General features: G+C 40.8%; 1 protein-coding gene across 2 annotated transcripts; it reads right to left on the reverse strand.

The window, feature by feature from the left end:
* Positions 1–10,445: 10,445 nt before the first annotated feature.
* alyref (Aly/REF export factor) lies at positions 10,446–21,021 on the reverse strand. 2 transcript variants are annotated; one of them, XM_034190057.1, is made up of 6 exons: positions 20,659–21,021; positions 19,194–19,352; positions 18,958–19,105; positions 11,091–11,154; positions 10,845–11,016; positions 10,446–10,754 (listed from the first exon to the last, which is right to left on the reverse strand). In XM_034190057.1, exons 1-6 carry the CDS (start codon positions 20,890–20,892, stop codon positions 10,740–10,742), a joined length of 792 nt encoding a protein of 263 aa, XP_034045948.1. In that variant the 5' UTR covers positions 20,893–21,021; the 3' UTR covers positions 10,446–10,739. The 2 variants fall into 2 exon arrangements, with proteins under 2 accessions (XP_034045948.1, XP_034045949.1); XM_034190058.1 differs by lacking the exon at positions 20,659–21,021 and adding an exon at positions 19,763–20,652.

The following is a 21,021-nucleotide window of genomic DNA, read 5'->3' on the forward strand; positions in this document are numbered from 1 at the left end:
CTTTAATAGGGGCGTAGCGTAAGATTCCTTAAAGGTGTAGGGCCTGTGGGTTTTTACCGGAGGCCATCAAAATATTGCGTCTGTCTGTGTTTAACACACTCCAGGTTAAGAGGTTAAAATGACACGTCATCAAACAATAATTTAAAATGTAATAATTGTTGCAGAACCTCAAAGTAATGATAGGCTGCTTCACAATTGTCATTAGGATTTAAAAAAATTTTTTTTTTTAGGAAAATATTGTAATAATGTAAAGAAAGAAGTTTGTGCCATTTCCAGTTTGTGGCTTTGTCTACCATTGAGCGAGTTCACGACGGTGGCACTTCACTCATATGAATCATGCAAATCCATTTTTTGTTTGTTTGTTTGTTTGTTTTAGGGACAGGGGTGACAGCCAATCAGAGTAGCGCGGCATGTACCGTCACTGGATGGTCTCTCTAGTTTATGTGTAAATTCTCATATATCATGTAAAAGCTAGCGAGAAATAAAACACTTCTAAAACTGAAAATGTTTTTGTAACCTAATAACACCTCTGGAGTGATTTACAAGACATTTTGCGGATGTTAGGGTGTTGATGTCACTGGCGGATCTAGCTAGCTGCTAACTCTGCATCATTTGTGTGCAAATATAACATGGTTCTCATGTATTATGTAAAAGCTAGTTACAAATTAACACTTCTGAAACTGAAAACGCTGTTTTTTTTTTATCGTGATAACACCTCTGGAGTGATTTCAACTCATCTCCTGGATGTTAGCGTGCACGCACATCACATGTGGTCAAAGCTAATTTCCGCTCTTTTCAAAAGCCCAGCCTGCAGACGTCGTTACAACGTAAATAAAATATTGTTTATGACTGTTTGTTTATATTGATGTTGCAGAATAAACTCAGAGAGGTGAATGTATCAGTGATACACAGACAGTGATGCCGGTAACGCGTTACTCTAATCTGACCACTTTTTTTAGTAACGAGTAATCTAACGCGTTAATCTTTCCAAATCAATAATCAGATTAAAGTTACTTCTCCATGTCACTGTGCGTTACTATTATTTTTCATTGTGGGTCGACAGCAGCATTAAACTTGGTCTGTGGGCAGGAGGTCGGGGTTCGACTGAACTGCCCACTTTAAGTGAGCTGTGAGCTTTTAATCCGCGGTTTTTTTGCAGCTGCTCGACTCGTCGTCACCTCTTAAAGCGCGGTGATCAGCACACCTGCACTGAACTTTACAAAGACATTTTTATACTTTTTTTCCTCCTTTATTTAGAATTCTGAGCTGAGCCGCTCTGTATCTGGTCGTTAAAAACAGCTGATCCTCCGCGACGAGTCAACAACTAACACTGTTTTCCACTCACATGCACCTAAACTCTCTTTCTCAGGACCACATGATGTGAAAACACAATAAAACTTTCTTACCTGTAAATCTGGTCCTGTTTTCTGCATAAATAAATGTTATCCATTCTTTGTGCTCAAACGCCAAAGCAGGGGCGAATCCAGATGGAATGGGGGCGTGGGGCAGGGATGTGCCCCCCCCCCCCCCCCCACAACACCCCTAGATTAAAGGTGCAATTTTGAAGCCGTTTTTTACTACAACTAATATTGCTTAAAATAATAATAATTTCGACAAGTAAAATGTTTAGAGAATTTAAATGTTAGAATTTAATAGTTACCTTTATAAACAATGTAGGCTCGAAATTGCAAGTTTTACTGTTACAGTGCTGTCAGCAGTTAAATATGAGGTCAAGAAAGAGGTCTTTATTTTATTTTTTATAAAACAAGTATTTATTTTCATTGAAGTCAAGAAAGGGTGACTATAAAGTGAGTTTTGGCAAAACAGGTATCATTGTCATGTTGAGGTGGCAGAGGGTTGTTGTCGGCAGCTGGGAAAGAGTAACTAAAAAAGTAACTAGTAATCTAACTTAGTTACTTTTACAATTGAGTAATCAGTAAAGTAACTAAGTTACTTTTACAATTGAGTAATCAGTAAAGTAACTAAGTTACTTTTTCAAAGTAACTGTGGCAACACTGTACACAGATAACACAATAAAGCATAAACGCTTATTTCTATTGTGGTCCTTGTGAAATTTTCACTTGACAAAATAGACGGGCTTGAATGAACATGTACAAATTGTATACAAGACAGTAGGATCTTAATAATTAATGTAAATAACAATAAATGTATAATTATATAAATAAATACACTTTGCACTGTGATACCAATTAACAACTGCAAATTATAAAGAAGACAATGCTCATACGGCCGCGGGCATTTTAGCATTGCATTATATTTTAAGATTTCTCCATTTCTCCATTTCTCTGGGCAGCTTTGCTTGAGCTGCTGCCCCCGCGACCCGACCTAGGATAAGCGGAAGAAAATGTTGTGAAAGTGTAGTGACACGGACCCATAACAGGGGGCGCAAATGAACGGCCAATAGATGAGCCAAAAAGTAACAATTTAATGTTGTGAAATGTGCACAACGAACATACAGACAATCTCAGAATATAATTACAGTCAATCCACAAAGGTGACGTGTGGGCAGGCTCGAGGATAGAAGACGTCTGTCCTGAGAAGAGCCGGAACCACACGATTTCTGCCGCCACTGAACCTGGTGAATACTGGAGCCGCCAAGTCCCGAATTCCCAGGTGATCACCGTCCCCGACTGTCGGATCTGGTACTGCTGGCGAGAACAAAGACAGTCAAGTGTGGGTGTGTGTACACCCAGTAACAACAGCGGTGGGAATGCCACCTCCACCTCTCACTCAATACGTTGCAGCGATCCCTCAGAGGAAAAAGAGTGCCGTCTTGCACAGCCTCCCCAAACTAAGGACCTGCAAACACTCACAATAAACAGATTCAGAAAATACCACAAAAAGGCTGAGGATATTACCTCTAATGAAGTACGATATCTCGGCGATGAGGTGGAGATGACGTCTGGGTTTTATGGAGTGCGATGATGTAGAATGTGTGACAGCTGTCAGGAATTAATGAGTGACAGCTGTCACTCCCGGCTGTGTCCGTGGCGGCAGCGCCCTCTCGTGCCTGAAGCCTGCACTTCAGGCAGGGCGCCCTTTGGTGGTGGGCCAGCAGTACCTCCTCTTCTGGCGGCCCACACAACAGAAAATGGAATGGAATGGAATTTCTCCATGTAATGAGGAGTTGCGTCAGGAAGGGCATCCGGCACAAAACATCTGCCAATTCAACATGCAGATCCACCTGGGCGACCCCGAGTGAAAGCAAAGGAGCAGCTGAAGGGACTTACTAAGCCATAAAAAGAATTTTCTTTGCCACCATTATCATTTTACTTATTAGCCTTTAAATAAGGGATTCATAATATGACATTGCCAATTTAATCACAATTCATGTTGTCTGGAAAAATTATTAAATAGTTCCGCTGAAGTGAAAAAATTTGAAAAGAACAGATGGACTTGAACTACATTTGGTACAATCTATTATAGCAACCATAGCGACGTCATAAATCATGTGGTGGCTTTCCCCAACTTACGAGAGGGATGCTGGGAAGCACATGGTGACAGCGAATCAGAGTAGAGAGGCATGGTGACATCAGCTGGCTGCTCCCACAAACAAAATAAACCAAGATGGCAGAACATGCTCAGAAACCACTGGATAAAAAAAAAAAAAAATTAGACCACTGATCCATTAATTACGAGAAAAGATCTCATAACCACAAGTTCAGGATCTCGTAATTACGAGATAAGTTTTTTTGTTTTTGTTGTTTTGTAATCGCTTCCATACAATGGGCTTTTCATACAAAAAAAAGATGTCTTTTTGGGGAGTGAACTTTTGTGGGAAATGTATATTTTTGTGAAGGATGTTTTCTATGTTCAGTGTACTGGTGTCTTTCCACTGCATATTTATGTGAATGGTGCTGTGTTTGGCCTATGCACATTGACTGGAACATGCCCATGTATGGTGTTCCTGTGTTAATAAACAGCTGATGCCAATTAGACACAGCCGGTGTGGGCGTTACCATGTTTGATTTTTCAGTCTATGAATACACTGTTCCTGCCATGTCCTTTGTATAGTTGCCTATAGAAGACCTTGCTGTTGAAACATTGATCTTTCAGGCAATAAAAAGATTTTGGGAGCTTTAAACAAGTGTGTGGATTTTCCCTCTTTTTTCTGTCTGGAATTCCTAATTATCCTGCACCTGACCTAATATAGGATTGGATGTCTGCACAACTACCATTTTTTTTCTCTTGAACTTCCTGAACTGCCTCAAGAAGGAGGTCCTCTGCTGGGCCTTCTTCACCACTATGTCTATGTTGGCCACCCATTTCAGGTCCGGGGAGATGGTGGTGCCCAGAAACCTGAATGTGTGCACCATAGACACACTTTTGTTGTGGATGGTAAAGGTTGGGGGGTGCTCCTCCTGAAGTCCACTGCTTTCTCCACAATTTTTAGAGCATCGAGCTCCAGATTATTCAGACCACACCAGAGGACCAGCCATTCCACCTCCCACCTGTATGCAGACTCGTCACCGTCTCCAATGAAGCTGATGACCGCTGTGTCATCAGCAAAAACTTGAGGAGTTTGACAGATGGATCACTTGAGGTGCAGTCCCTTGTATAAAGGGAAAATAACAGTGGGGACAGCACACAACCCTGGGGTGCACCGGTGCTGAGGGTCCAGGTTCTGGATGTTATTTTGCCCGTCTGCACCTGCTGTCTCCTGTCTGTCAGAAAGTTTTTGATCCACTGACAGGTGGAGGCTGGAACAGAGAGCTGGGACACTTTTGACTGGAGGACTTCTGCAACATATTTAAAAAATAAATTATAATACTTGGATTTCAGTGGAAACTAAGTCAGTTTTGTGAAATTTGAAAGGCCGTACAGCTTTAATGTACCAAAATATTTTTGCAGATATATGTACATAGTATTTTTTTAATGTTTTCTTCAGTAATATATCATTAAAATTCCAAATCCTGATGTTATGAATGCAAATTAGGAATTGCATTAGACACAATATTTATTTTCTTTAATACATTGCACTAAATAATTTCATATTTAGAAGCATCTTATCAGTTTTGCAACATTTTTGCTGATTTCACATACTGCTGTACAACGCCTTTACCATGTATATTAAAGACAATAACAGACGTCTTTAAAAGTTTGGTGTTCAAACTCAGTCGTAGCCACAAAAATATGTTACTCCGTCTCAAACTGGTGTTGCTGGCAGGATGTGGTGGGTGACCGTGTAGTCGTAGTCACAGGGAAAGGTTAATTCTTAAGTCCATCTTTGACCACAGACGATATTTTTAAAAAAAAAAGGCGGAGAGCTATGTCACAAGGTGAAATCTAGATTTAAATATCTTCCCGCTGGCTTGTCTAGCAGCGACGACTGAACGGGTGGAGTGTTTGTCGTACAGTATGAGTGTGAAGCCTGGTGTTTGTATTCCACCAGGGCTATAAAGGCATATATCACTTAGAACTGGTGTTATATTTCAATCTGTGTTCCACCTTGTTACAAAAGATTATCATGGGAAAGTTCACCCCTGATATTTCACTTTATAAGATAAAGTCACACAGGGTATTTATTTATTTATTGACTTTAATGTCTTGGCACTAATTAATTTGGTTGTTTATTGGAAGAATTTTATTAGTTTTGCAGCATCTTTGCTGAAGGATTTCACACAATACTGATTATCTATACATTATTACTTTTAGCAGCCTGCCATCCATACGTTTGAAGCCTCCTAACTGCATGGCCACCGTTCATGTACACTCTATACATGCCGTGTAATGTCTTTTCTCAGTTCAAAAAGTGTCTGAAAAATCCATATGATGATATTTTTGTTGTTGTTAAATATTAACTTTGTATTTGTCAAATTTAAATTTATAATGTGTAAAATAAGAAAATTTCATTATCTTTGGCTGTTTATATTTTTTATTGAGTCATATCCTGTTGCTTAGCAACAGTTTGGAATTCAGCATTTATGTGTCAGACCTGTTTCCTTCTTATCTTTCCTTTCTAATCTGAATTGAATAACTAACTCCTAATAAACAGGGGCTGGAGGTTATGAAGGTTGGTCAGTTGCTGTACCTAATGGTAAAGTTAGATTTATTGTCATTTTGTGCAGAGATAACATTGTAAAAACAACCCCAATTCCCGTGAAGTTGGGGCATTGTGTAAAATGTAAATAAAAACAGAATACAGTGATTTGCAAATCCTCTTCAACTGAATACACCACAAGGACATTATATTTAATGTTCAAACTGATATACTTTATTGTTTTTGTGCAAATATTTCCTCATTTTGAAATGGATGCCTGCAACATGTTTCAAAAAAGCTGGGACAGTGGTATGTTTACCACTGTGTTACATCACCTTTCTTTCTAACAACACTCAATAAGCGTTTGGGAACTGAGGACACTAATTGTTGAGGTGGAATTCTTTCCCATTCTTGATGTACAATTTCAGTTGTTCAACAGTCCGGAGTCTCTGTTGTCGTATTTTGCGCTTCATAATGCGCCACACATTTTCAATGGGCGACAGGTCTGGACTGCAGCCAGGCCAGTCTAGTACCTGCACTCTTTTACTACGAAGCCACGCTGTTGTAACATGTGCAGAATGTGGCTTGGCATTGTCTTGCTGAAATAAGCAGGGACGTCCCTGAAAAAGACGTTGCTTGGATGGCAGCATGTGTTGCTCCAAAACCTGGATGTACCTTTCAGCATTGGTGGTGCCATCACACATGTGTAAGTTGCCCATGCCATGGGCACTAACACACCCCCATACATCACAGATGCTGGCTTTTGAACTTTGCACTGGTAACAATCTGGATGGTCTTTTTCCTCTTTTGTCCAGAGGACACAATGTCCATGATTTCCAAAAACAATTTGAAATGTGGACTCATCAGACCACAGCACACTTGTCCACTTTGTCTGTCCATTTCAAATGAGCTCGGGCACAGAGAAGGCGGCAGCGTTTCTGGATGTTGTTGATGTTTGGCTTTCGCTTTGCATGGTAGAGTTTTAACTTTACTTGTAGATGTAGCAACGAACTGTGTTAACTGACAATGGTTTTCTGAAGTGTTCCTGAGCCCACGCAGTAAGATCCTTTACACAATGATGTCGGTTTTTAATGCAGTGCCGCCTGAGGGATCAAAGGTCACGCACATTCCATGTTGGTTTTTGGCCTTGCCGCTTATGTGTATAAAGTTCTTCAGACTCTCTGAATCTTCTGATTATATTGTGGACTGTAGATTATGTAATCCCTAAATTCCTTGCAACTGAATGTTGAGAAACATTGTTCTTAAACTGTTGGACTATTTTTTGAAGCAGTTGTTCACAAATTGGTGATCCTCGCCCCATCTTTGCTTGTGAACGGCTGACACTTTTGGGGATGCTCCTATACCCAATCATGACACAATTAGTGTCCTCAGTTCCCAAATGCTTATTGAGTGTTGTTAGAAGGAAAGGTGATGTAACACAGTGGTAAACATACCACTGCCCCAGCTTTTTTGAAACATGTTGGAGACATCCATTTCAAAATGAGCAAATATTTGCAAAAAACAATAAAGTGTATCAGTTTGAACATTAAATATCTTGTCTTTGTGGTGTATTCAATTGAATATAGGTTGAAGAGGATTTGCAAATCATTGTATTCTGTTTTTATTTACATTTTACACACTATCCCAACTTCATTGGAATTGGGGTTGTAACTGGTACTTCAATCATCATTCAAAAATTAATCTCAGTCACTATTAGGAAGGGTGTGTTGTCAAAGTAACTTCAAAAAGTAACTTTTTTTAGTTGCTTTATACAGTTACTTCATTTGCAGCTTTATGCAATTACTTTATTAGAATCTGCCGAAAACTTGCAACTAATAAGTAATGTAATTAATAACTAGTCATCTAACTTTGTTACACTTAAGATTGAGCAATCAGCAAAGTAACTAATAGTTACTTTTCTGAGTACTAAATCTTAAAAATAACCAAGTTAGATTATGAGTTACTCTATTAATTACATTCAGCAGCTGCCGACAAGTTGTCCGCAACTGCTAATGAAGTAACTGTATAAAGTAACTGTAAAATATAACTGTATAAAATAAGCAATGAAGTAACTTTTCAAAGTTACTTTCACAACACTGGGTGTTTTGGGGTATCCATTAGAAACTGGATACACCTGTCTGACATTATTTTCGACATGACAGCCGTTTGACATGAAGGATGGGCCCAAACAGATATGGAAATATGTGGTCACACTGGTACTTCATTGACTGAAAATAGGTGACAAGTCTATATTCAGGGTCAAAAAAACAAGTCAAAATTATGTAACATGAAAAATAGTGGCTTCTTGAGACTGATAATTGATACACCCAAATAACTTGCAAAACATACAATCTACAAGGGAACAAAAAGCTACTGCAGATTGTTTCTTATACCAGTCACAATTTTTTTGGTCACACTGACTTAATAATTGGGAAAAACGGCACTGTCGTTGCTTGTACAATTTACAACCTTCATATTTTAAAGGAGGAATATATCATTCAAATTTTCAGACTGTATATGATAAATTTAATCTTAACATATACAGTATTAAAGCTTCAACAACTGTTTATTTAAATGGAAATTTTTGTGGCATTTCTACTATAGTGCTTTTTGAGACTGAAAATACCGTTTTCCACATTCAGAGCAAACGTTTGTATTCTATCGAGTACTGCCCCCTACAGTCGATAAACCGCCGCCCGTAGGGTTCTTAAGGACATTTAGTGAGCGTTGAAAGTATTCATAGTGCTTCACTTTTTCCACATTTTATGTTACAGCCTTATTTCAAAATGGAGTGAATTAATTTTTTCCCCCTCAAAATTCAACTCACAACACCCCATAATGACAACATGAAATTTTTTTCCCCGGCAAATTTATTAAAGATAAAAAAAAACTAAGAAATAACATGTACATAAGTATTTACAGCCATTGTTCAATGTTTTGTTTATGCACCTTTGGCAGTAATTACAGCCTCAAGTCTTCTTGAATATGATGTCACAAGCTTGGTGCACATATCTTTGGGCAGTTTTGTCCATTCCTCTTTGCAGCACCTCTCAAGCTCCACCAGGTTGGACGGGGAGCGTCGGTGCACAGCCATTTTTAGATCTGTCCAGAGATGTTCAATTGGATTCAAGTCTGGCCCACTCAAGAACATTCAGTTATCCTGAAACCACTCCTTTGATATCTTGGCTGTGTGATTAAGGTCATTGTCCTGCTGAACGGTGAACAGTCTGAGGTCAAAAGCGCTCTGGAGCAGATTTTCATTGAGGGTGATGCTGTACATTTCTGCATTCATCTTTCCCTCAGTCCTGACTAGTCTCCCAGTTCCTGCAGCTGAAAAACATCCCAACAGCATGATTCTGCCACCACCATGCTTCACTGTAAAGATGGTACCTGGTTTCCTCCAAACATGACGTCCGGCGTTCACACCAAAGCGTCCAATCTGTCTCATCAGACCAAAGAATTTTGTTTGTCATGGTCTGAGAGTCCTTCAGGTGTTTGGGCAAACTCCAGGTAGCCTGCCATGTGTCTTTTACTAATGAGTGGCTTCAGTCTGACCACTCTACCATACAGGCCTGATTGATAGATTGCTGCAGATGGTTACTTCTGGAAGGTTCTTCTCTCTCCAGAGGAATGCCGGAGCGAGTGACCATTGGGTTCCTGGTCACCTCCCTAAAGCTTCTCTCCTGTGATCACTCAGTTTAAACAGGCAGCTAGCTCTAGGAAGAGTCCTGGTGAATCCCATGGACTTCCATTTACGGATGATGGAGGTCACCATGCACATTAGAACCTTCAAAGCAGTAGAAATATTTCTGTACCCATGTCCAGATTTATGCGTCAAGACAATTGTTAATCATTTCCTTTGACTTCATGCTTAGTTTGTGCTCTGACATGCACCGTCAACTGTGGGACCTCATATGTAGACAGGTGTCTTTCCAAATCATGTCAACTGAATTTACCCCAGCTGGACTTAAGCACTAGAAATGTCTCAAGGATCAGTAGAAACAGGATGCACCTTAGCTCAACTTTGAGCTTCATGGCAGTGATTTTAGTTTTATTTTTAACAATTTTGCAAAAATCTCCCAGACTAATTTCACATGGTCATTCATTCATTTTGGAATGAGGCTGTAATAAAATGTGGGAAAAGTGAAGCGCTGTGAATACTTTCCAGGTGCACGATAGTTGAGACTATCATGTACTAAATGATACTTCCATCACCAAAGCACTGAGGAACTTTAACACCTAGACAATACCCAAAATAATTAGTAACACACACAAGAAAAGTTATTACCTCATTGATAAAAGTCTGATCAAAAATGTTTTTACCCATGGACATTATAAAAAGCAGACTGTGCTTATGCAATGCAGTTAGAGAGAGAGAGAGAGAAAAAAAAAAAAAAAAAAAAAAAAAGAGTGTAGACAGTGATAAAGAATCCAGGACACTTACTGAATATGTACTGTAGGTTTATTACAAGTTTCATTACTACAGGAACATACAACAGGACACACCCAAACCTACAGCCATTTTCTTCCATGGGGAAAGGAAGGGAAAAAAAAAAAAAAAAAAAAATTTTTACTAGTAAAAAACACTTTGGAGCATTTAAAAGAGGAGATTGATACATTAATTTCAATCACATCAGGAGACAACCAAGCGTAAAATATCCTGCACATCTCCACTTGTAACAAATGACACGCTCTGTGCAGACTGGAAGGGATGACATTCGAGGAAAATCTTCATCTCTTAGCTGGTGTCCATCTGTGAAGGACAACAGGAGCTAAGTTAGAACAGCCCCAAACTTTGGCTCAAAACAGGCACTTTATAAAAAAAAAAAACAAAAAAACATACTCTGGCATTGTAGGCGTCTAACTGGGCGTCAAGTTCTTCTGCTGACAGCTGTTTGCTGCCACCGCGTCCACCTCGACCTCTTCCTCTGCCACCAGCACCCCGTCCGCCGCGGCCCCTCTGCATGCCCCCGAATCCTCGACTTCTGTTCATTCCCCCGCTGACTCTGCCCAGGCTGAAAACAATGGGCCCATTACAGATCCAAACATACCAGAACATCTGAGATCAAAGTCTGCTGCACACACTTACCGCTGCATAGATCGCCTCTGTGTGTCAATCTGTGATGTAACAAGCTGTATGTTCATAGGTCGCCCTGAAACAACAAGTGTGTAGTGTCAGTAGTACAAGGTTCAAAGCTTTAGTTGTCATATGCAGAGTAAAGAAACACATTTCCCTGTACAATGAAATTCTTACTATGCTGCACACAATGGATGCCCAAATATATATTTCATTGGGGGGGGGGGGGGGGGGGGGGGGGGGGGGGTGTTAAATAAAATAACATAAAATAAGCATGTTGGTAAGACTAGAATATAACAGAGCAATGTACTAATATGGAAATATACATTATAACAGGGGAAATATAAAATATACTTGTGTAATGGCCTATGTATATCATAGTGCATTACGCCAAATAGGCCAGTCAAGTACTTTCAGTGCCTGGACAATTTTTCTGTTAAGTATGGCTCTTCTGGCCAGTCCAAGTTCATAGAAAATATTAATCAAAGGGGTCAGGCACATTTTTATTTCGCTGTCTTAAGTCAGAATTTGGAATAGCAACGTGTACTGTAGTTTTATGGAGGGAGCGGTCACAATAATGGGCACTTAAGTGTGACTTGATACAAAACATAATTCTTACTGTAGGGAGAAGAAATATGCACAATATCTACTAATAGAGAGCAAGTGTTTCTACAACAGACGTGCACAAAATTTAAGCGATATTTTCAGAACCAACAAAACAATTCAAAATATCGGCATGCAGGTCAATATAATTGCGACAAATATGGTTCCATTTCAGTTTAGTGAAATACGATCTGAAAAACTAACCTTTTTTGTGATTGACATTGTCTTGCATGGACTTTGAGAACTGATTTAGGGTAATTTTGGGGTGCTGAATCTGAGCTCAGATTTCCTCTATTACGTGACTTTTTACAATCTGCATGACCCGTATTGGTGGATTATGTAAAAGCTGCTCATTCACTCATGAGTCAAATCACCAATAGTGCAAAAAAAAAAAAAAACAGCTTCAAAGCAATTTTTAAACCAGGTTCGCCAAAATGTGAACCTATCTTATGGCGCTGAAGAGGTGTGCGAGACTGCAGCTTTTGCTTGAATGCTTGATATGAGAAATGTGAAAACTTAATGTGATTGGCAAAAACTAACACCAGATCCAGCACCCCAAATGACCCAACATCAGTTGAAAAACTCCATACAAGAATAATCATGTTGACCAGTGATATACAGTAAGCGTGCCAGTTACATAAACTGAGCATTACTGTGCTGTGGTCTGAGTGCACAGTACGATCAAAATGCAGATCCCCCTCCAATTGTGGCTCTACATTTTGGTGAAGAATGGTTGTCTGAGCTTACTGAGTGCTCTGCCTTACAAAAAACAAACAAAACAGGAGATTAAGAATTTTTTTTTCTCCTTCCCCTGCTCTCTGCACATGCCTTAACTGCCTGTGGTTTCCTTTTCACATGGATAAATGCTTGTTTAATGACCAGAGCATCTTCAGCTTCAATGAGTTTCAGCACAGCTACAAGTCTGTCAAACATAAAACTATGAAAAACTGATTCTGGAAGTTTTGCCACCCAGGTTTTAAGTTTCAAGGAGAAGATCCAAAAAAGAAAAACAGCCCAGGGTGAATTCTTCTTTAAATACAATTATTAAATTAGTCATATTGTACAGAATCTTAAATTTATTTTTTATGTTTTCATTTTTCAAGTTAAATACCACAAAAGCACCGTGAGTATTTTCAGACATTCTCCAGCTAGAATCAACACTTAGAAGTAACAGCTGGTTTTAGACCTCTGTGACATATTAAATAAAAATACATAGACCATACAAAGGCTTTAATTTAACCAGATTATCAAAAATCCCCCCCACAGACAAACTATGGAGTTATCCAGAATGGCCGAGGGACACAAAATGACGTGACCGATACGTCACATGAAAATCCTCCATAAGAACATGTGCATAGGGCACAGCAGTCTCGTTTGAACCCCGCGTGATATCCTGGGATTTGACCACTTACAGGGACCTCCGCTGCTGTTGTGCAATATACACACAGAAGGGAAGGGACGACAAAACGAGTGGGAGATGTCGTGTGGCTCTCACTGCGGTATTGTATCACTTCCTGTTCCGGAGCACAGCGGTGTTTTGCTGTATCTGTTAGCTGTTTAATCTGCGTAGTTAGATTGATCTAGATAACGATTTGTTTCACAGTGCAATCTTCACGTGCCTTAACTAAAGCACTCACTCTGCTGAATCACCTCTAAATTATTTACACATTATTCACTTCGTGTGTTTTTAGGAATCCGCTAGCTTAGCGCAGCTACTAGCTCTTAACTGATTTAGCATGGCGGCTTCTCCTGTCTCTCCCGCACTTTTCTGCTCTGGGTGTGAAATGTTTAGTTATTCCTCGGCCTCCTTTAGCAGTAATGGTACTTGTAATAAGTGTAGCTTATTCGTAGCTTTGGAGGCCAGGCTGGGCGAATTGGAGACTCGGCTCCGCACCGTGGAAAATTCTACAGCTAGCCAGGCCCCTGTAGTCGGTGCGGACCAAGGTAACTTAGCCACCGTTAGTTCCCTTCCAGCAGATGCCAAGCAGCCGGGAAAGCAGGCCGACTGGGTGACTGTGAGGAGGAAGCGTAGCCCTAAACAGAAGCCCGTGTACACCGCCAACCCGTTCACATTTCTAACCGTTTTTCCCCACTCGGCGACACACCCGCCGAGGATCAAACTCTGGTTAATGGCGACTCTGTTTTGAGAAATGTGAAGTTAGCGACACCAGCAACCATAGTCAATTGTCTTCCGGGGGCCAGAGCAGGCGACATCGAAGGAAATTTGAAACTGCTGGCTAAGGCTAAGCGTAAATTTGGTAAGATTGTAATTCACGTCGGCAGTAATGACACCCGGTTACGCCAATCGGAGGTCACTAAAATTAACATTGAATCGGTGTGTAACTTTGCAAAAACAATGTCGGACTCTGTAGTTTTCTCTGGGCCCCTCCCCAATCGGACCGGGAGTGACATGTTTAGCCGCATGTTCTCCTTGAATTGCTGGCTGTCTGAGTGGTGTCCAAAAAATGAGGTGGGCTTCATAGATAATTGGCAAAGCTTCTAGGGAAAACCTGGTCTTGTTAGGAGAGACGGCATCCATCCCACTTTGGATGGAGCAGCTCTCATTTCTAGAAATCTGGCAAATTTTATTAAACCCTCCAAACCGTGACTATCCAGGGTTGGGACCAGGAAGCAGAGTTGTAGTATTACACACCTCTCTGCAGCTTCTCTCCCCCTGCCATCCCCTCATTACCCCATCCCCGTAGAGACAGTGCCTGCTCCCAGACCACCAATAACCAGTAAAAATCTATTTAAGCAGAAAAATTCAAAAAGAAAAAAATATAGCACCTTCAACTGCACCATAGACTAAAACAGTTAAATGTGGTCTATTAAACATTAGGTCTCTCTCTTCTAAGTCCCTGTTAGTAAATGATATAATAATTGATCAACATATTGATTTATTCTGCCTTACAGAAACCTGGTTACAGCAGGATGAATATGTTAGTTTAAATGAGTCAACACCCCCGAGTCACACTAACTGCCAGAACGCTCGTAGCACGGGCCGAGGCGGAGGATTAGCAGCAATCTTCCATTCCAGCTTATTAATTAATCCAAAACCGAGACAGAGCTTTAATTCATTTGAAAGCTTGACTCTTAGTATTGTCCATCCAAATTGGAAGTCCCAAAAACCAGTTTTATTTGTTATTATCTATCGTCCACCTGGTCGTTACTGTGAGTTTCTCTGTGAATTTTCAGACCTTTTGTCTGACTTAGTGCTTAGCTCAGATAATTATAGTGGGCGATTTTAACATCCACACAGATGCTGAGAATGACAGCCTCAACACTGCATTTAATCATTATTAGACTCAATTGGCTTTGCTCAAAATGTAAATGAGTCCACCCACCACTTTAATCATATCTTAGATCTTGTTCTGACTTATGGTATGGAAATTGAAGACTTAACAGTATTCCCTGAAAACTCCCTTCTGTCTGATCATTTCTTAATAACATTTACTCTGATGGACTACCCAGCAGTGGGGAATAAGTTTCATTACACTAGAAGTCTTTCAGAAAGCGCTGTAACTAGGTTTAAGGATATGATTCCTTCTTTATGTTTTCTAATGCCATATACCAACACAGTGCAGAGTAGCTACCTAAACTCTGTAAGTGAAATAGAGTATCTTGTAAATAGTTTTACATCCTCATTGAAGACAACTTTGGATGCTGTAGCTCCTCTGAAAAAGAGAGCTTTAAATCAGAAGTGCCTGACTCCGTGGTATAACTCACAAACTCGCAGCTTAAAGCAGATAACCCGTAAGTTGGAGAGGAAATGGCATCTCACTAATTTAGAAGATCTTCACTTAGCCTGGAAAAAGAGTCTGTTGCTCTATAAAAAAAGCCCTCCGTAAAGCTAGGACATCTTACTACTCATCACTAATTGAAGAAAATAAGAACAACCCCAGGTTTCTTTTCAGCACTGTAGCCAGGCTGACAAAGAGTCAGAGCGCTATTGAGCCGAGTATTCCTTTAACTTTAACTAGTAATGACTTCATGACTTTCTTTGCTAATAAAATTTTAACTATTAGAGAAAAAATTACTCATAACCGTCCCAAAGACGTATCGTTATCTTTGGCTGCTTTCAGTGATGCCGGTATTTGGTTAGACTCTTTCTCTCCGATTGTTCTGTCTGAGTTATTTTCATTAGTTACTTCCTCCAAACCATCAACATGTCTATTAGACCCCATTCCTACCAGGCTGTTCAAGGAAGCACTACAATTAATTAATGCTTCGATCTTAAATATGATCAATCTATCTTTATTAGGTGGCTATGTACCACAGGCTTTTAAGGTGGCAGTAATAAAACCATTACTTAAAAAGCCATCACTTGACCCAGCTATCTTAGCTAATTATAGGCCAATCTCCAACCTTCCTTTTCTCTCAAAAATTCTTGAAAGGTTAGTTGTAAAACAGCTAACTGATCATCTACAGAGGAATGGTCTATTTGAAGAGTTTCAGTCAGGTTTTAGAATTCATCATAGCGCAGAAACAGCATTAGTGAAGGTTACAAATGATCTTCTTATGGCCTCAGACAGTGGCCTCATCTCTGTGCTTGTTCTGTTAGACCTCAGTGCTGCTTTTGATACTGTTGACCATAAAATTTTATTAGAGATTAGAGCATGCCATAGGTATTAAAGGCACTGCGCTGCGGTGGTTTGAATCATATTTATCTAATAGATTACAATTTGTTCATGTAAATGGGGAATCTTCTTCACAGACTAAGGTTAATTATGGAGTTCCACAAGGTTCTGTGCTAGGACCAATTTTATTCACTTTATACATGCTTCCCTTAGGCAGTATTATTAGACGGCATTGCTTAAATTTTCACTGTTACGCAGATGATACCCAGCTTTATCTATCCATGAAGCCAGAGGACACACACCAATTAGCTAAACTGCAGGATTGTCTTACAGACATAAAGACATGGATGACCTCTAATTTCCTGCTTTTAAACTCAGATAAAACTGAAGTTATTGTACTTGGCCCCACAAATCTTAGAAGCATGGTCTCTAACCAGATCTTTACTCTGGATGGCATTTCCCTGACCTCTAGTAATACTGTGAGAAATCTTGGAGTCATTTTTGATCAGGATATGTCATTCAAAGCGCATATTAAACAAATATGTAGGACTGCCTTTTTGCATTTACGCAATATCTCTAATATCAGAAAGGTCTTGTCTCAGAGTGATGCTGAAAAACTAATTCATGCATTTATTTCCTCTAGGCTGGACTATTGTAATTCATTATTATCAGGTTGTCCTAAAAGTTCCCTGAAAAGCCTTCAGTTAATTCAAAATGCTGCAGCTAGAGTGCTAACAGGGACTAGGAGAGAGCATATCTCACCCATATTGGCCTCTCTTCATTGGCTTCCTGTTAATTCTAGAATAGAATTTAAAATTCTTCTTCTTACTTATAAGGTTTTGAATAATCAGGTCCCATCTTATCTTAGGGACCTCGTAGTACCATATCACCCCAATAGAGCGCTTCGCTCTCAGACTGCAGGCTTACTTGTAGTTCCTAGGGTTTGTAAGAGTAGAATGGGAGGCAGAGCCTTCAGCTTTCAGGCCCCTCTCCTGTGGAACCAGCTCCCAATTCAGATCAGGGAGACAGACACCCTCTCTACTTTTAAGATTAGGCTTAAAACTTTCCTTTTTGCTAAAGCTTATAGTTAGGGCTGGATCAGGTGACCCTGAACCATCCCTTAGTTATGCTGCTATAGACTTAGACTGCTGGGGGGTTCCCATGATGCACTGAGTGTTTCTTTCTCTTTTTGCTCTGTATGCAGGTTTCTTCCTGTTAAAAGGGAATTTTTCCTTCCCACTGTCGCCAAGTGCTTGCTCACAGGGGGTTGTTTTGACCGTCTAGGTTTTTCCATAATTATTGTATGGCTTTGCCTTACAATATAAAGCGCCTTGGGGCAACTGTTTGTTGTGATTTGGCGCTATATAAATAAAATTGATTTTATTTTGATTTGATAAGTAGCCTACACAGCTAACAAGAGTAGCTCCGTTCTCTCGCCTACAAAACCGCCTCGACATGTTTGTGCTCCGGGTCATAAACAAACAGCAACACACGTCCACTTTCAACCACATTGTCGCCTTTTCTTTGCATTTACACGTTGTTTGCGTGTAATTTTCCCAAAAACCCATTAAATATGCCATGGTTTTCCCCCTGGAAGTAGAGAAATTGTGTAATATTTTACCCCTTTAGCACCCACCCTCAAACGAGACTGCGGTGCTTATTATTTATTTCCACTCCATTGTAGTGGTGTACACAGATAATATGACAAAGATTACTGTCTAAATGCCTGTTAAATGAAGGAAAAAAAGGGGAAGTCTGCCCAACGCTTTCTGGACAATGGACAAATGACTGATGGCCCAGGACACCTTGCTTCCATGTAAAAATAAATAAAATTGTGATTTTTAGCAGATAACTCTGGTCCTTTTCAGCAGTGTTTTCTTATTACCCATAATACAGTAATACAGTGCATTCCCATTCTGTCCCTACTACTGTCAATGTCAATATGACAGTATCTTTCACAAACATTACCAATATGAGTTCAACGAAGCTTGGCAGAGTCAAAAAGGCAAAGTGAAACTCAACTTTTATAGTGTCAAACATAAGAGAGAAAACCTAGAGTGAAGAGATCTGCTCCAAACTGTTACCTGTCCAATGTGCCCATATGCTGTAGTGCAGTGGTTCTCAAGCTTGGTCCTTGAGGCCCACTGACCTGCACATTTTCAATCAAAAAAGGAATAAAGACACCAGCCTCATCAATTCAAATACCAAAAACATGCAGGTCAGTGGCCCTTGAGGATGAAGATGGGGACTCACTAACATCAAGAACGTCACAATGCATTAGGGGCAATGGAGAAGATCTCACAGCTGGACCCGAATGCCATGAAAAGTAAGATTCCAAGATGGATGGACCGTACACTACTGACTATATTTCAATTCAGATAAGCATTATTTCCTCTAGTCTCATTTCATGTAACACCAGCTTCAAATAAGGTCAGATTCTGTAGCCATTTTAAATGGAAAACTGCTGGAATAGGGGAGTCCAGAGATGTACTGCTACATAGGTCACAGTGGTCTAAAACAAGCCATTTCAGCACAAGATTTTGAAACAGCTTCTAACCAGGGAAGCGGTTAATGTACGATATTGAGCAAGCTTATCAAGCCCAATCACATAGAACTCTTTTTGGGTCAAAGATTAGTCCATGTTTAAATTAATACATTTCATGAAGAAAAATATGTTATAAATAAAATGTGAAGCATACCATCAAGTGGGATGCCATTGTACTGCTTCATGGCCTTGAGAGCATCTACCCTCCTCTCAAAGTGGACATCAGCAGTTCCTAAACTTCTTCCAGACCGGTCATAATGAACTGCTGCTTTTTTCAGAGTCCCAAATTCAGCAAAAAGTTCCTGAAAATAATTTAAAGTGACATCTGAAGCAGCCATCCCATCTGAACCACAGAACATCATGTCAAATCAAACTACGCATCCAATATACCTGAATATCTGCATCTGAGACACCAAAATCAAGATTGGAGACAAGGAGCTTCCCTCCAGTTTCCACGCCAGCTCCTCCGCCACCGCTACCAGCACCATTGAAACCTCCAAAGCCATTGTCGAACATGTCGTGCTGCCACTTATCCGGAAGCTGTTTAGGCTGCAACAGATGAAAGACAACGCACCTGCTGACTTCAGGATCCCCTTGCCTCTGTCAATCACAGAGTCCACACGGCTGGGTGTTGGGGCAAGCAGGGGGCTCCACTTCCAACAGGGCCAGGGTGCACAGCTCTCCCTGTGAAGGTCCCCAATGTTCCCTGCCCACCCCATCACTTCAAGCAAGCGAATCATTTCAGACAGAAAAGGAATTTTAACAGAATCTTACATAATTAGGCTGTAAATGTAGCATTACATGCCACAACTGAGTCATCATGCTTATTTTTTTTAATAACAGCCACCCTCATTCAATATATTAACCCCATATCAATCAAATCAAGAGGTAGCAGAACCCCCTGCACAATTTGAACACCCCCATCTAGCTACCAACATTGCCCATTGTTTTCTTGCCATCTGCGCCTCCACAGAAAGGATCCTCCGGTACGTTCCCCATCTGACGCGGCGATGCCTTCCACCGCTGCCCACAGGTTTCTCACAGGGACATGAGTTCATGATCAAGCCATGAGACAGACTTTGATATAAGTGTCCATGTAGGGGGGCTGGAAATGAAGGGGGATTAAAAAAGGCCTGTCGAGTGATCGTGGTTCATCTGGGCGTCCATTTTGAGATTACACCACTTTGGAGTGGAGTGATGCTTTTATTTACCCACTGAAACTCAATGAGCTTAGACTGGCTCTATAATGAAAACTAATAGGTGTGAAAAGTCCATATCGCTCCATCCACCACCGGTTGAAACGCCACAGGCCTTGTTGTGAAGCCAAGCTGCCACTCCCAAACAAAAGACGACAGGAACAAAGCTATGTTTCCGCTTGTGCTGAAGAAAAATCATCTGGATGCACTCTCTCGATGATGTCGGCTCCTTCGGTATTTATATGGACATTTGGGGGCCACAAAACACCTTTTTCTGAAGGTGGATTACTTCGAATTTGTCGTTCTCAGGGCACAGGACTCAAAATGGCGCCGCCGAGGCCTCGACGATCCAACTTTTAGCCGGTTAGCCAACACGGCTAACAGTAGCATAGCCGTTCTCTTCAAAACTCGTCTTCTTGGGAAAAAAATGACGTAAATTAAGACATACAGGTTGAGGGAGAAAGGACACAATATGCACACAACTTCCACAAAGGCAAAACTGCAAACTAAAGAGCTCTCCTCCGAGGGAAACTCGGAATCAACTTTATTCGCTTGACTAGCAAGCACGCTAGAGGATTAGCTAGCAGGCCTAGTGGAGATTAGAAGGTTGTCACCAAGGCTTTTTCCATTTTCTGACCATCCCTCTAAGGTGCTCATACCCTGGTGTAAGGCGTAGGTCTGCCTCTACCGCGGTACAGGTTCTGTCGGTTTCTCATGGGGCCAGATCCGCCGCCTCGGCCACCAAATCCTCCACTGGATCCGAAACGACCAGCGCCGCCGCCACCTCCTCCTCGGCCTGCGCCTCCGCGGCCTCTTCCACCGCGGCCCCCACCTCTCTGCTGCCTGTTCTGTTTGATTATGTCGTCTAGAGACATATCCATTTTATCGGTCATTATGCTGCCGTCAGTAAATCTAAACTTTGAAAGTATACAAAGTACGCCCTGTCCTCCGGTGGTCCCTCTGCCTGCTCTGTCAGTGCTGCCCTGTCGCCTGCCTGCCTCGACGGGAAAACAATAAACGAA

Source organism: Thalassophryne amazonica, chromosome 16, assembly GCF_902500255.1.
Source record: "Thalassophryne amazonica chromosome 16, fThaAma1.1, whole genome shotgun sequence".
Lineage (NCBI taxonomy): Eukaryota > Metazoa > Chordata > Actinopteri > Batrachoidiformes > Batrachoididae > Thalassophryne > Thalassophryne amazonica.

What these genes read in the sequence shown, in the direction of transcription:
- alyref (XM_034190057.1), bottom strand. Translation starts at nt 20,892, where the DNA reads ATGACCGATAAAATGGATATGTCTCTAGACGACATAATCAAACAGAAC. An exon ending in CAATGGCATCCCACTTGATG is followed by an intron (nt 11,155 to 18,957) that starts GTATGCTTCACA and finishes TTGTTGTTTCAG; the next exon opens with GGCGACCTATGAACATACAG. An exon ending in CAGAGGCGATCTATGCAGCG is followed by an intron (nt 11,017 to 11,090) that starts GTAAGTGTGTGC and finishes CATTGTTTTCAG; the next exon opens with CCTGGGCAGAGTCAGCGGGG.